Below are 15,838 nucleotides of genomic sequence, written 5' to 3'. Positions count from 1 at the left end.
CTATACAGCTCCTAAACATTCCCCCCTCCAGCCCTTGTCCAGCCCCGCAGCTCCCCCCGCGCCCCCCCGCCGCTCCTACGGGGTGTCCCATTAAACCACCCCCAGCCTCTGGGCAACCCCCGGTCCCCCCGTCCCCTACAGTGCCACACCCGCCAGCGCCTGTGCAGCCCCCCCAGCTTCCCCCCAGGCATCTTCAGCCCCTACAGAGCCACCCCATCGAGCCCCCTCCCCCGCCTGCGCAACCCCAGCCTCTACAGAGCCGTCCCCCCCACGCAAGCCCCCCAGCCCCACGGAGCGAGGCCGCCCGATGGGGCACGCTGGCGGCGGGACCCCCCCGCTGCCCCCGCCTGGCGGAGCAAGCGCCGCTCGGCCGGGAGAGGCGGCCCCGCTGCGGCGGGGAGCGCGGCGCAGCTGCGGGGCCCAGCCCGCCGCCCCGGCCGGCCGCGGCAAGGGTTAACGGCGGGGCCAGCGGGCACATGACAGCCGCGGGGCACGGGCCGGCCCGGCAGGGCTCTGCGCCGAGCTGCACGCTACCGGCGATACAGCGCCGGCCCGGAGGCGGCGGCGGGGGAGGCGGGAGGTGAGTGCCGCGGGTGTGCGGCGGCTCCGCGCCCTGTCCCGGCTGCCCGGGGGGTGGGGGAGTGTGTGGAGGGGGAGTGTGTGGGGGGGCGTGTGGAGGGGGGGGGCGTGGTGCCGGCGGCTCGGCCCCTCCGCTGCTCCGCGCCCGTGAGCTGCCCCGTGCCCCCCGCCGCCGGCCCGGGCGGGGAGAGGGTGAGTCGGCGGCTCCTGGCCTCCGTGTCGGAGCGGGGAGGGTTGGGAGGAGAAGAAAAAGCAAAACAAACCCTCTTGCGGTGAAGTCACTTCGCAGTTACTCACCTCGCCGACAAGCCTGCCGCGGAGATGAGGACGCAGCGCTGTCTGGGAGGACGGGACAGACACCCGCCGGGCGACTGGTCATCCCGCTGGTGAATAAGCGGAGATAGGTACCCGCAGGAGGAGGCTTGCGGAGCGGAGAGCCTGCCCGCCGGCCGGCCCTCCGTCGGCGGGAGCACGGCGGGGCAGCGCGGAGGGCAGCGCGAGCAGTGTGAGCAGCGCGAGCAGCGCGGAGGGCAGCGCGGGCGGCGTCAGCAGCGCGGGCGGCGCGGGAGGGGAGCCCGGGGGTGCCGGCCAGAGCGATGCGCGGCCCGCGGGGCTGCTCCGCGGAGGCCCATGGCCCCGATGCCGAGTAGCGTCTTGCCCGGGGCTTGCCGTCATCCAGGCAGCGCCCCCGCGGGCAAAAAACCAGACGTGTGCTCAGTGAGGTGACAGCTCTGCCTCATCTGCAGGCCTGTGTGTTGCTAGTAACTCCAGCCTCTTAAACTTAATACACTTGAAATTTATGGCTTTCAGCTGTGTCCTCCTCTCCCGAGACCCTGGTTAGCTTTTGGCCCTGGTTGAAGCTGCTTAACGCTTTAGCTGCGAGGTCTGTGGGATGAGCCCTGGGAGCGATAAGGGCGGCGGTAGGTATCTCCCGGGCCATCTACCCGGCAGCATGTGGTGGTTGCCCGCACTGCCGCACAACCGGCGGTCACAGCGAGGGCACCAGGGCAGTGCAGGTGCCCGTGGCCCTGTGCCTCTGCCTTTGCATTGCCACCGGCTCATAAGAGGACACTGTTGGTGGTTTCCCGTGTCCTGCTTGCACTGAAGCTCTCGCTGTTAGTGGTGCTGCAACGCGAGCAATTGTAGCTGCACTCCTGGAAAGTCCAAAGTCATTATAGGCAAAGCTAGCAGGGCAACAGCATGAGTAAAAGGTGCATGAGTAAGGGTTTGCAGGAGCCTTTGGTTACTGGGTAAGGATTCTGCGGCTGTTGACAGCGTGTCAGAAAGCATGCCTCCGACTCTGGTACTCAGCACTGCCAGATTTGTATTGGGTTTTTCAAGCAGCTTGTCTGAAGTTTGTAGCTAGCCCTAGTGAGAATAACGTTGCTCCTGGAAAGCTCATGCTGCTCTGTTACAGCAACCGCTGGCAGTAGCACAGCTCTGACACTTACAGTCCTAACAGAGAAAAAGCTTAGGAGATCTTAATTACCATAATAAAAACCTGAGAAGGTTTTCTGGCAGAATGGTAAAAATGCTTGGTCCCAACTACACTAGGATGTACATCATCCTGTCTACTGATAACAGCTGCCCTTCTGATGGCAGTTGCAGCAGTATCGGTGATTGTGCTCTGCTCTGTGTTTGTACACTCCTTCGCACAAAGGCATTCCTTTCTGTGACTAATCTTCCTAGGAATTATAGTGATGCAAGTAATAAGTAATTAGTATAGTTCATTACACTACCCCTGAGAAACTTAATCATGTTTGGGGACAGGTTGTCTCACAGTGCTGTAGAGGATGTCCTTTAGCTTTCATTTGCCTTGCTAGTTGCTGTTGTATCAAGAAGGCATTCTGCCGATGTTTGAGAACTAGAAACTCTCCAATTTTGTGACCTTTTTCTAGTTTTCCTTGGCTGACCACCTGGGCCTAAGAAAAATGTGATATTATCAGAGTACTACAGTTTGGAATGAAGCCCCCTGTGATAGTCCAAGGGTACAATTGTCAAGAAATGGATACAAATGACCAAAACAGTGGATGCTAATGCGAGGTATTTATTATTTTCAGTAGTGCATGACTTCTGAGATGCTGGCTGGCATGGAGGGTGGGGAAGAGATTCTCTAGAAATTTAGTGGAAAGCTAATTTTGTAGTTTCAGTTTTGAAGCCACATTGTCTTCCTTTATTGCAGCTGTGATTCTTAATGTACATATTGTTCCAAGCCTAATTTCAAGCTCTCAGCTATTATTTTTTTCCCTAGTTAAATCTCTGTGTGGTTTTCCTTTCCAAGGATTTATTACCATGCTTTGGGCTGTGAGCTATAGCCAGGTAACTGTACGAGAACTGTAATACCAACACTTCCTATGTGTGTGTGCACTTTTTAGAAAATGAGTTGTTAAGTTGGTGGCTTATACCTATGTTAGGGTGTGTCCTTGTCACAAGCAATTGTGAGACACAAAAACCTCAGGCGCCTCCAGAGCCCCATTTCTGTAAACACTGAGTGGTCAGTGAGGCTGAGGTGAGGCATCCCTATAGCTTTTGGTGGCTGTCCTTTCCCCCCTCTCCACCCTAGTCCTCGAGTCCACCCAGATTGACTCATCAAGGGTGTGATGTCAGGGGAGGCAGTGACTTCTGAGTATTTCACCATGGTGCCACTGACTGGTGATGCTCCAGATACCATGGCCACACAAGGAGGGAAGGACTGGCAGGGGAGAGCAGAGCTTAAAGGGGAGGTAGCCCCTTCAGGTGGCCTTGTGGTAGCTCAGCTCTGGTAGGAAGTAAATGTTTTCCTGGACTTGTGCTGAGAGGATCGGGGAGGGGACGTGGAGAGAGGCTTGCCTGTCCCTGGTCGTGGTGGCGATGATGGAAGGTGCTCACAGTCTTGGAGCACACAGTCCCAAGGGAGCGGCTTACGGTTCGCATTTGCTTTCTGCAATGTATGCTAGGGACTGTTCCGTGCATTGTCTTTCAGTCTTCTCCTTTGGTTTGGGATAGTGCTTGCTACCCTATGTGTGAAGTGCCAGTGTCTGATAACTACTTTTGTGAAAGTGTCTCCTGAGGTGGATTTATTACAATTCCTTAAACTGATCTCTGCAGTGGAGTAATTCAGCTTTTATTGACGTTGAAATGTATCTTTTGTCTTATTTCAGTGGGTGAAGCAGTAAGCCAACTCTGATTACTTTTCAAAACTGCACTGTAAAAGTAGACTATATGGTATACTGTGCTGCAGGCACAGATTTGTGAATTCTTCTTCTGTTTTGCTTTCTGAAGGATTAGTGTTTGGATTTGCCAGGGCTTCAGCTTGAATTTAAATTTTACTACATGGCTTTCTGAAAGTGAATTTATGAATCATTGTTACGGATTTTGAGTAATTATGTTGTCATGCTGTTATTGATAGATGCAGAGTCATAGACCTTTGAGTAATGCCAGCTTAAAAAAAAATGAGACTTTAGAAGCAGTGGACATATTTATATTTCCTTTAACATCCGTGGGAGCATGAAAAGGTCACTACAATATCTCACCGATGGACAGAAATATTTCATTAAAAGGTGGCAAGTGCTTGTGTTCCCTTGGTAGAACAAAAGAATTTGTCAGCACAGCCATTCAGTCTCAGGATAGTATTCTTTTCTGTGGTTTTTTTTTTTGTGTTTTAACTTAGTACATTAAGTTTCAACCCTATTCAGGATTTCTAAACTTATTTCTAAATAAGCTGTTGTATTTGATTCTGTATTCCTACAATTTCCAAGATCACTTCGGTTAGAAATTGATCATGTCTTTTTACTATTACAGGTGGCTATAATCGGGAGCTATTTATGGATCTGATGCAAAAGTCAGTTAGACTTTTAGAATATAATTCATGTCCAATTGGTATTTAGTTAGTTATATGTGCTTTAATGCACCTCTAGGTAATCCGTTGTTTTGGTTTGAATCAGTTTGGCCACTCTGACTTTGATATGAGAAGGTCCTGACATAATGATGGAAGTTAATGCTAAACAAATCTAATTAATGAAAAGCCACTCATGGACAAGTAAATAATATTGAAAATACCACAAAATAATAATTAAAAAAATGGGAAAAGTTACGCTCTCCAAGGTGCTTTAATATTTTAAAGAAAGGAAGCGCTGATTTGCATGTTAATGTAATGTTATACATTTTCACGATAGAACCAGGAAGAAGACTAGAGGAAGAAAATGTAGAGTCATTACTTAACTTGTTTCTGCTTTCGTAAAAAAGGTGGTTTTGTTTGTATTTTCAGGTCATTTGGTTCAAAATACAGCTTACTAGCATGAGGAAAGAAATTACGGGCCCAGAGGCCTTTTCTTCAAGTGTAAAAAAACCAGCAGTAGCCCATGATAAAATTGAGACAATGATAGCACAGAACACTGTTACTCATTGTAAGAGATAATATTACTGGAGAAGAATAGTGAAGGAGACCAACCTACTAACAGCACAAGTTGTATATTGACCTGGATTTTATAGGGCTGGTACGTCTGCATAAGAAATATTCTTCTGTTGATTAAACTAAAGGTGCTTTTTTGAGTAAAGCATTTGTCATGTATAGTTTTTTCTTGATTATATTAGTACTTTTCTAATGTACTTAAAATTGCAGACAAGAATTACAGGCAAGAAGGATTTTTATATGTAGCCAATTTATAGTGACATGGTATATAGCCTTACCAGCAAAACAACTGCCTTTGTTTGTATGTCCTTTTCTAAGGATCTAGTCACCTGTGTTAGGGCGAGGTACATTCTGCTTTTAAAACAAACTCTGAGAATTTAATAACATTCAGTTCTCCCTGTCCTTGATTGAATTGCAGAGACTGATTTATGCTTCAGCCAGGCATGAAAATAAATAATATTACTTTTAATTGGTGTGCTTTACAATTTTCATTCCCATAATATAAAAATGTAACAATGAAAAATAGTATGTAGAATAAATCTTTTATGACCATTTAAGTGTGGTTAGGGCATATCTCTCTTATTAATGTCAGTAGGGATTTTGCTCTTGCCTTTGAAGATAATATGCTTAGACCTTTCATTATTAGTGAGTTTTAACTGGAGAGTGTGTGTGATTATCTATGCATATATGTCTATACAGACACTTAGATGGCTTTTACTCTAATCTGGAAGTGTGCTATGAATGCAGTTTTGCGAAACAGGGATGTTTTCTTTGGGTTTTTTTGACAGTTGGAGTAAATTGAGACATTGCAGAATCATAGTAAGCAAAGGGTTAAGTGTGAAGTTTTTACATGAAATTCAATCATGAATATAATGGTTATAATCTTATTGGCTTCAGTGTTGAAAATGTCATGTGCTGAAGGTAAAAGTTACAGTTCAGGGTTTTGCTGCTGCGAGATCGTAATACTTAATTAAAATCTTAATTATACATGAATGAAAACCATAATTGAAGCCGTACTTGTTTTGTTTCTGTCAATTTAATTTGTTTGTCTGAACAAGTTAATTAGGTACTGAGTCTATGACTGAAAAAACTACTTAAACGTGTGCTTAATGTTAAACATATGAACCTAGTGATGAAGCGGTGTTCCCCAAGCGGTGTTCCCCAGGGCTCTGTGCTGGGGCCAGTTCTGTTTAATATCTTTATCAATGATCTGGATGAAGAGATCGAGTGCACCCTCAGTAAGTTTGCAGATGACACCAAGTTGTGCGGGAGTGTTGATCTGCTTGAGGGTAGGAAGGCTCTGCAGAGGGACCTGGACAGGCTGGATCCATGGGCCGAGGTCAATTTTGTGAGGTTCAACAAGGCCAAGTGCAAGGTCCTGCACTTGGGCCACAGCAACCCCATGCAACACTACAGGCTTGGGAAAGAGTGGCTGGAAAGCTGCCAGGCAGAGAAGGACCTGGGGGTGTTGGTTGACAGCCACCTGAATATGTGCCAGCAGTGTGCCCAGGTGGCCAAGAAAGCCAATGGCATCCTGGCTTGTATCAAAAATAGTGTGGCCAGCAGGACTAGGGAAGTGATCGTTCCCCTGTACTCGGCACTGGTGAGGCTGCACCCCAAATACTGTGTTCAGTTTTGGGCCCCTCACTACAAGAGAGACATTGAGGGGCTGGAGCGTGTCCAGAGAAGGGCAACGAAGCTGGTGAAGGGTCTGGAGCACAAGTCTGATGAGGAGCGGCTGAGGGAACTGGGGTTGTTTAACCTGGAGAAAAGGAGGCTGAGGGGGGACCTTATCGCTCTCTTACAACTACCTGAAAGGAGGCTGTAGAGAGGTGGGGTTTGGTCTCTTCTCCCAAGTTACTAGTGATAGGACAAGAGGAAATGGCCTCAAGTTGCACCAGGGGAGGTTTAGACTGGATATTAGGAAATTTTACTTCACTGAAAGGGTTGTGAAGCATTGGACCAGGCTGCCCAGGGAAGTGGTTGAGTCGCCACCCCTGGAGGTATTTAAAAGATGTTTGGATGTGGTGCTTAGGGACATGGTGTTGTGGTGGTCTTGGTAGTGTTAGGTTTACAGTTGGACTCGATGATCTTAAAGGTCTTTTCCAACCTATACGATTCTGTGATTCTGTGAAAGTTTGGCATGTGCTGTTCAGCTGAGTTAGGGCTGAAATTATCCCATCTGTGTGATATCTTAGCCCAGTGATTTACACTGACAAGTGCAGCTTTTGCCTACAAATCTTTTTTATGTCAGGAAAAGTTTAGATCTAGTTGATTCTGCCTTGGGGTAGGTTGTGGCTGAGGTGATCTCTGAAAGCCCTTACCAGTCTTGTCTTCTAAGATTTAAATAACAGGAAAACATAAGTGATGAAAAGTCAGAGTTCAAAAATTATTGGCTACTGTATGATTACATTTAAATTATGGCATATCTATAGGCTTACAATAAGCATCTACTTTTGAAGTGATTGCAGTTATGTTGATGAGTACTTCTGTGCTGTGCTTTCTTGCAATACTTTTCTATTGTGAAGTGCCACAGAGTTTGAAGGACCATAGAGGCATTTCTGTGGTTTTGCTGTTCCCTCTTCATTTTGTTGTATGCACATCCTTTAGAACGTGAACTGGTATCTCTTTCCTGTTTTGTCTATATCTGCGTAGTGCTGGCCTACTGTGTGTGCTTTTCAGCACCATTTTAATTACCAGACTGAGGAGATGGCAGAAAAAGGGGCGATAGTCGTGTTCAGCCTAATGAAAACTCCCTATCAGAGAGTCTTTTCACTCCTGGCTGCCTTCTTGCACTTGGTCAGCATTCACTTAATTTCATGGCTGGTTTAGCTAATGTGAAGGCAGCTGACCTTATTGCAAACTTTAGCTTTTGAAGAGGCAGGTTTTCACTGTGTTAGAGCTCTAAGTCATTGCTTGGTTTTGTTCTTTCTCCCTGACAGACCATATAGTGCTTGTACTTTGTTTCTTGTAACCAGTAATGTCACAAAGTTAACAGTCATGTGCAGTCCCCTTTCATGTATTATTTACTACAATATAAATTTTTTTTATTTATGTATTTTTTTAAACAGGCATAATACACAATGGATTACTTACTGGCTTTGGATTGATATCAGTCATAGCTGTGGGTTTGTAAAAACACACTTTGATTACATTAACTTCTTAAAAATGAATGGGAGGTCATGCAATATGAGCTATTGGACAACAGGTATTCCTCATGGACCTAGGATGATCAGTGGACAGCAGATCCCACCTATCAGCGTTCATGCAGGAACGCCCTGCCCATCTTCAAATAGCAGCACCCCAAGCCCAGCTATTGGAAACTTGTCTGCCAGCCTACACTTAAAGATGCCCCTTGGAGGAGGGGTAGCTCCTCAGAGCAACATCACTGACAGTACTATTCACCTTCCTGCTCTAAGTCCCAGGAAACAAGTGGTTACAAATGGGAAACCTTTATTACAAGTCCCACAGCCCCCAGGACTGCCAGCCCCACAGCCTTTAAAGCCAAAGCAGCAAGAATTTGGAAATACTTTCTCCCCATGCACAGGTGAAGGTAAGAGTCCTTTTTCTATTGCTATTAGTAATAGCATTTCTTCTCCAATATCACATACCCAGATGGTATTGGATTTAGTAGGTAGAATCCAGTCTCTTCTTTACCACTCTTTTACTACAAAGGAAGAGATACTGAAACAAAATGTTTTGCAATTTTCCACAAAAGTAATTAATAATTTGATTATTCCCAAGGGCTTTGTATTACATAGGAGTTGCTCAGAATCCCTGAGTTGTCCTAAGATTCTTTATAAACAGTGTAGTTTGACTTTGCTTTGCTAACCTAACCCCCTGACTCAACAAATCCAGATAGTCATTTTATGTTCTGTGGCACCAGAATTTTGTGAGTGCTGCCAGAAATGCTCCTTCTTGGATGCATGAACACAGCTTTCCACTGGTCACTAACAGCTGCTTACTGATGAAAGCAGCAACGTAGTTATGATTTTTAGAGTGCTTAGGCTGGACAAGCTGTAAAGCACTTTGGAGCAATTCTTGACCATAGATTTGCAATCCATTTTTTGGAACTGCTGTTTATGCTGTAGAAAATAATGATGCATAGCTCTTACAAAATTTGGAGGCTGGTCCTCTGTGAGTAAGTGCTTGTGCATCAGAGATTTACCTATCTATGAGAAAGTACTTGACTGTCTGCTCTTGGGTCTTTGAAGTCAAAACAGAACTTTTAAGTTTTCAGTACTTCTTAACTCTGGTCATGCTGGAGAAGTTTTGGTATTATAGTTTTGAAACTGAATGTACATAGACATGAGAATTTAATGTACAGAAAAGAATTAAATGGTTTAAAATACCAAGAAAAGCTTGTGTTGATACCTGAGTGAAAGTGCAGAAAAGGAGACAGAGGTTTCCCATTTTATTCCAAGTGTATTGCTTCTCTCCGTTTTCTGTTTTTCTTCATCACTTCCCTTCGAAAACTTAGAAAGTCCATTCCTCTTCAGCAAGGCTCACAGGCTTGAAACCAGTATCGTTTCAGAACAAGTTGAAAGTTAACTGCATGCTTGAGTGCTCTGCTGACTCAGACCAGTGGTAATGCATATACATATTCATGGAGTGACCTCTGAGATCACCCGTCTGGTGCTTGCTTTGGTGGTGGTGCTGGGTGTAATTCACAGCATATAGCTTTAAGCTTCTGCTACAGTGAAGCGAGGTGGACTCCTCATATGATGAGCTTTGAAGGAACTTTTCTATCTCTCTTTCACTATAGGTAGATCCTGATTCCTGCTGTCTGCAAAATTACATGCCTAAAAACAGGGAATTCATGTAGGGATCTCTAAAATAGCCCTGCATAACAGCTGATCCATTTGCAGTATGTGTTGCAGAGCAGCATTACAGGGTGAAGAGAATGTCACCTAGTTTAATGTTCTTGGTTTGGGAATTTTGATCTGCTGTGCCTGACCGCTCTGTTCCTAGCTGCTGTCGTTTCCATCTTTCCTTCTTGGCCTGATTAGCTCTCACATATGTAAAGTAGTCTGTAATTTTGTGGGACAGCGAATAGAGAATTCAGCTGAAGGGCTGGCATTAAGGAAGCTTATGTATAAACAGTGCTGGTTAGACAAGATAGTGTGAACTTCAGATACGATGGGCTTCAGATTCTGTGTTTCTATGAATTGGGATTCGTAATTCCTCATGCTTTAAAATTCTTGTTATTAGCAGGACCACTTACAGAGTTGAAGATTATACATTCTGGGAACGTACCCACTATGGAAGGGCTAAGTCTCATTCACTTGGTCATGTCCAGATAATTTTCTAAGACTTTGAACCTTGCTATGCTGTATAAAGCATATCATGTATTTAAATAAGACTGTAAACCTTGTAAAACTATTGATGTAGTTTATGCTTGTGCAGCTCTTTCATATTTTGTCCTTTTCTAGTGGTGGGTACACGGAGGGAAATGTAATTTGGTAGGTACTTATTTTAGTTAAACCTTCATCTTGAGAAGACAACAGTTTTCCTTTTACAGTTGTCTCAGTATCAGTTATAGAGATTTGCACTATTCAAAGTTGTTTTTGTTGTTTGTTGTTTTTTTACTTTAAAACACATGGGATAATAAAAGCAGCAAGACACACCACAAAATAACTTGTTGGTGGTTTTGGAATAGTTTCCCAGCATTCTTTCAATAATGGATAAAACAGTTTAAAAAAAACAAACAGGAGCTTCAGTTTGGGATGGAGGAAAGAACAGAATATTTGGGGGCAGTCCAATTGTGTGCCTTGTTTTTTACAGAGGTGGTTTTTTTTGACAGAAGGTGGTGCTGAGTGCAGAAAAAGAGAACAAGTAATAATCTACAGTAACCACAACATGCAAAGAGTCTTTACTTTGCATGAAGACTCTCTTTATCTTGTATAATATTACAAAGCTTTGAAAGGAGATGATTTTTAGAAAGGATGCCACCTAGGTCACATTAAGAGAAACGGTTACGCTTTTGTGCATGATGAGAACCTGAAGCACATTGTGCTGTGTTACTGTGTGGAGAAAAAAAGCAAGTCTGAACATGCACCGGTCTACATCTCTGACCTAAGTTGCTTTACCTCCTGTGTGGTACTGATGGTATAATAAGCTTTCTAGTACTGTGTTGTGCATATGAAAAAGAAAATAGTATAATGGTGGATTTTTTCCAGTATGGAAAAATGTGCTAGGACAGTGATTTTTCTTTTTTTTTTTTTTTGGTAGGAGTGTACACTTTTGTGTACCCATATTAGATATTTTCACATAGAAATTAGATGCAAAATTGAGGCATAACAGTACAGGTATTTGGCATTGGAAATCTACAGTCTGTCATTTTGTTGGATATGTGTATTTGACCACTTTTTGTGAATAATTGGTTTCACACCTTTTAGATTTACTCAGGCCTAGAAAGAGATCTTTACTGACAGTATCTGTTGAGGTGAAAGTGAGCTAGAGAGACATCAGGCAGAAAGGCGAAAGGGGTGAGAACAGTAAAGGAAGACACAACACAATAACCTGGCCAGCACTGGTCTTCAACTTCTCTCATCAATGCAGATCTTTTGACAGAAGCCTGGTAATGAAAAACAATATAATTTAAAAAATCCAGCTTTCTCCTGAGTGTTCTATTAAGAAGGTAATTTTTTTTTAAAGTGTTTTCAAATAGGTCAAATTAGAACTGTGATCTAAATGTAGTGATGTCCAAAAGTTATGTATTCAACAATTTATTACCAGCATATCTGCACTTTATACACATCTGAATAGTATTTTGTTTTCTAGAAAACCTAGTAGCTGTTCTTATTGCTTGTCTTATTCACTCCTCTGTGCAGACAATGGACTTGTGAGTGTGAGCTGGACTACGTCCAGGCATATCCTGAGCGTTCTCATGTCTCATGTGGTAATAAAAATCCCAAATCTTTCTGAAAACAACACATATTTTCTGAAATTACCAATATGTTCAACACATATACTGGTTTCTCTTACTCAGTGAATTAAAACATGTTTTTGAGCATAATTCCATCAAGAATTATTAAAGATAAACACATCCCTGCTGGTGTAGGTAGTTGCAGAAGATGGCTGTGGGAGTAGTTCGGGAGGACACCTTGTATTTTTCCCTCAGCATTATTTGTAAGCACCACTGAGGGGAGGGTCCTGCTGGGGGAGTTGGATCCCTGGTCTGAATTGCTGTGATCATACTTAACATGCTTATGGCAGTTCATTCAAGTTTAGGAGTGGATTTTCCTGTCCTGTAAGACAATATATTGTAGCCCTAAAGCAGCATGGATTTGGCTGATGGAGAATTGCCACTGTGACCGAATTTCTATGCTGAGGTGCTGTTGGTGGAGGTGGTGCAGCTGCTGCACCTCCAGTCACCGTGCTCATAACCCAGTGGAGAGGTTCAACATGGACATGGGGAGGGGAGAGGCAGCCTGTCAGCCTGGCTTTTGGTCTTCCTTATGTGATTGTGGTTTGAGCTGATATGTCTGGCAAGACTTTCTAGAAATCGTGAGCAACTCCCAGTCATGAGAGCCGTAGCCATCTCCTTGCATCCCCCATTCTCCCTGGGAGCAGGTGGCACTGCACACATGGGAAGTTCAAGCCTTGGAAACCAGTCTGGCCTTTTGTTCCACCCTGACTGGTCTACTAAAACCAGTGTAGTCAACATGTGCGTATGTGACTAAGACTATATAATAGTTGTGAAGAGTTGACATGAAAATACTTGAGGTGGGACTTGAAGAAGCAAAGCTGAACATTTGTTTGTAAGAAATGCAGAAACTTGTGCAGATAGGCATGGACCCCTTTTGTTCTCCTTTCCAGGGCCATTGAAAAGACAGCTGTCATCTTCCATTTCTGTGGTTTCTGCAGTGTTAAGTTTGTTCCTTGACATGAAAAAGCATTTTGTATTTTATTTCCTATTTTCTTGCAAATGTGACTGTAAATTTTTTCTAGTAAAATGAGTCAGTTAGCTAATACTCATGTGTAAGATGAGCATGTTTCCTGTTGGAGATCATTAAGGCTCTTCCTTATGCTGCAAATAGTTAACAGGCATTAAATCTTGGGATTGGGATTTGTTTTTTTCTTTTCCCCGTAGGCTCTGGAAGAAGAAGCAGCTCCAATGCTGCTAAGCTGTGTGAGAACTGTGAACTTGCTCAGGGAGGATCATTTGTCTCCAGTTGCCAAGAGAGCCTTGTTTCACTTTTGAACAATAACTGCACAGGTCTGTGAGGAGTGTTATATGCAGAAGTGTTAATCAGTAAGCAGCTTGAGCCACACTTGAAATCTCTTTAATGTACTTATTTTGCTCTCTAGTACTGTTGTTTTTATGTGTCAGTTGGCACAGTCTGAAAAAAGATGTTCATCAGTATTCTGTGCAGTTCCTTAACGCAGAAGGCTTGACTCAAGACATTTTCTTTTTCAGTTGTTTTCTATAATCAGTTGTCAGCAGTTTTAAAGCCTGGTTATTGATGATGTTTAGGTACAGCAAAGTGATTAAGTGATAATGATCTTAGTCTTATCCAGCATGACACATTTTCCAGCTTTACATGTGCTTCAAGTGGCCTTGATATGCTTGAAAAACAACGCAGGATCCATCAAGGCAAGGAAATCATTACTTGCAGCTCTGGCAGTTGTTGGGGAAATCCATTCTGAAGACAGTAGGGATGGGTCTCGGTGGATTCTTTTGTCTGGTCTAGGACTTTCCAAAAGGGCGCAGCTGAGAACATAAGACTCCCCGAGTTTAATTCTGCATTAGTTTTAGCGGCTGGATGACCAGCAATCCTGGTCAGGTTTGAGAAGGTTCACTGTTGTTCTTGGTATGCCTCTCATAGAATATACAAGAGGTTTGCTTCATTTTTATGTAAAAGGTGGTGCACAGATTCCTGTTGCAAGACATTCCTTTTGAGTGCTTATTTCAGGTTAATTTTTTTTTTCCTATCTGTCATGTTTCAGGCATGGTTAATTCCTGAACATAAATAAATTTCAGGCAACTCTGGAACACAAATGATGGAAGGCAGTGATTTACATTGACTTTGACTCTGTACTTTTAGAGTCTTTATCTTAAGCATTCAGAATTTTGTTGAAGAACAAAATGTTTAAGAAAATAAAGATAGCTGGTGATACCAAAACGCATGTTGGACTATGTGTTATAAAGGCCCCAGGCAACTTACAAAAATTCCCTGAAGAGTGTTAGGCTTAATGCCAAAAAGGATCTGCTTTACATAGGAACTGTAAAATCCCTCAAGAGTATTAGGCATATTGCCAACATTTACCCATTCTGCGTTAAGAGTGTAATTTAACTTCTGTCATACCCAGCCTTATACCTTTATTCTCTGCTTTGTGGGCCTGGACAGTGAGCTTTAAAATGAATTGCAGCTATCCAAAATACAGTATAGCGAAGGGGTAGATTTAAGTAAAGATCATATTTTATAATTTTCTTAGACCAAATATTATTCTTTCAGACTGGAGCAAACCCGTTGAAGGTGATGGGGTGTATTTATCTATAGCTTTATGACACCTGTTTTCACCATGATGATAGCTCGCTGTTGTCAGTGGCATCCAAAGAGTATCTCCAGCTTGAAGGCTGCAAAGAAAGCATGAGCAATCTGGATGGGGGAGGCTACAGCAAGCTCATGACCTCATGGGCAACCTCCAGTGGAGATATCAGTATGCCTTTGAATATCCTCCCCACCAAAATTCCCAAAGGATAAAATCAAGGCAGGTGTACCTTTCTGAGAGGGTGACTCTTCCAGGAATGTAGCATTTCATTTTTTTTCTCCGTTGTCACTGATTAAAGGATGCTTATGCATCTGCACTTATGTCATCCTAAAAATGGCTAATGAATTTTGTATCCTCCTTCAAGTTTGCAGAGTGGAAAATTTGATGCCTCAGGTCAAGCCATCATAAACAAGCAAATCAAAACAGGCCATACTATTATATATTCACTTTACTTTGAGAATCTTCAGCTTAGTGCATGATTTTTCAGTTTTGTTTTATCACCAGGAGGTGGCACTAACAAAATCTGTTTTCATACAGAGATGACTGTTTCAGCCACCTTTTTATAGGGGACATTTGGAATAAAAATCCAGTTGAAATATGAAAGTTCTGGAAGTTTTGTACCTGAAAATTCTTGAAAACTGCATTGAGGCCACCTCTCCCTCTGAGTGAAGTAAGATCTGAGTATTTTGGTGTGAATATGGGTAAGTCACTTAAATTTGCTGTGCCTCTATTCTTTTCACTGGCTAATTTTGGATAAGTTATTTTTACATTTATACAGTGCTTTCAGATCTCCACCTGAAGTGCAATTTATTGATGTCAAACACAAAATTAATTTCAGGGCTGCATGTGCACCTACAGAGAGAGAACAGGTTGTTTGTGCCTTTACGTGGAGGAGCAGGGGGCCAAAAAGCAGCCTGGTGCACAGTTAAGCAGAGATGTGTGCAAATACGGAATTTTGCATGTTGATTTGGCTTTTTTGCGTATTACTATTGTGTTCTTCTTGAACTATGTTGTCTTTCCTAGCAGTGCTATAACATGACCTTCACCACGGTAATGTGTTCTTTAATTTGGTCCCCCACTGCTGCAGACCTGTTTGATGATGGTGAACAGGAAACATACTAACTGCTTGCTTTGTTTTAGCTGCTCTCTCCTACCCCTCAGCCATGGAAAACAACAAGAAGAGAAGCTGCTCTTCTGACATCTATTCTGTATGTAAAAGGCAAAAATGGTCTTTCATTTACTTTCAGGATACTCACACAGTTGTAAATACCTGGAATAGTCCTGTGAGGAGCAGCGAGTTGGACTCAATGATCCTTATGAGTCCCTTCCAACTTGAGATATGCTATAATTCTATGATTCTATAATTCCTCT

General features: G+C 43.5%; 1 protein-coding gene across 7 annotated transcripts in view; it reads left to right on the top strand.

The window, feature by feature from the left end:
* The first annotated feature begins 381 nt into the window (after positions 1 to 381).
* GLIS3 (GLIS family zinc finger 3) overlaps positions 382 to 15,838 on the top strand; it is a 187,896-nt gene continuing 172,439 nt past the window's right edge. The window contains exons 1-4 of one of the 7 annotated variants that reach the window (XM_072859325.1): positions 785 to 983; positions 2,478 to 2,622; positions 8,041 to 8,522; positions 13,065 to 13,190. In XM_072859325.1, coding sequence (XP_072715426.1) covers positions 2,594 to 2,622; positions 8,041 to 8,522; positions 13,065 to 13,190 — 637 coding nt within the window. In that variant the 5' untranslated portion in view covers positions 785 to 983; positions 2,478 to 2,593. Of the gene's footprint in view, positions 581 to 784; positions 1,085 to 2,477; positions 2,623 to 8,040; positions 8,523 to 13,064; positions 13,191 to 15,004; positions 15,169 to 15,838 lie in introns of those variants that run through there. The other 6 variants (XM_072859326.1, XM_072859327.1, XM_072859330.1 and 3 more) reach the window with 6 other exon arrangements.

This window comes from Ciconia boyciana, chromosome 4, assembly GCF_034638445.1.
Source record: "Ciconia boyciana chromosome 4, ASM3463844v1, whole genome shotgun sequence".
Taxonomy (NCBI): domain Eukaryota; kingdom Metazoa; phylum Chordata; class Aves; order Ciconiiformes; family Ciconiidae; genus Ciconia; species Ciconia boyciana.
This window is presented reverse-complemented; position numbering and strand designations above follow the sequence as displayed.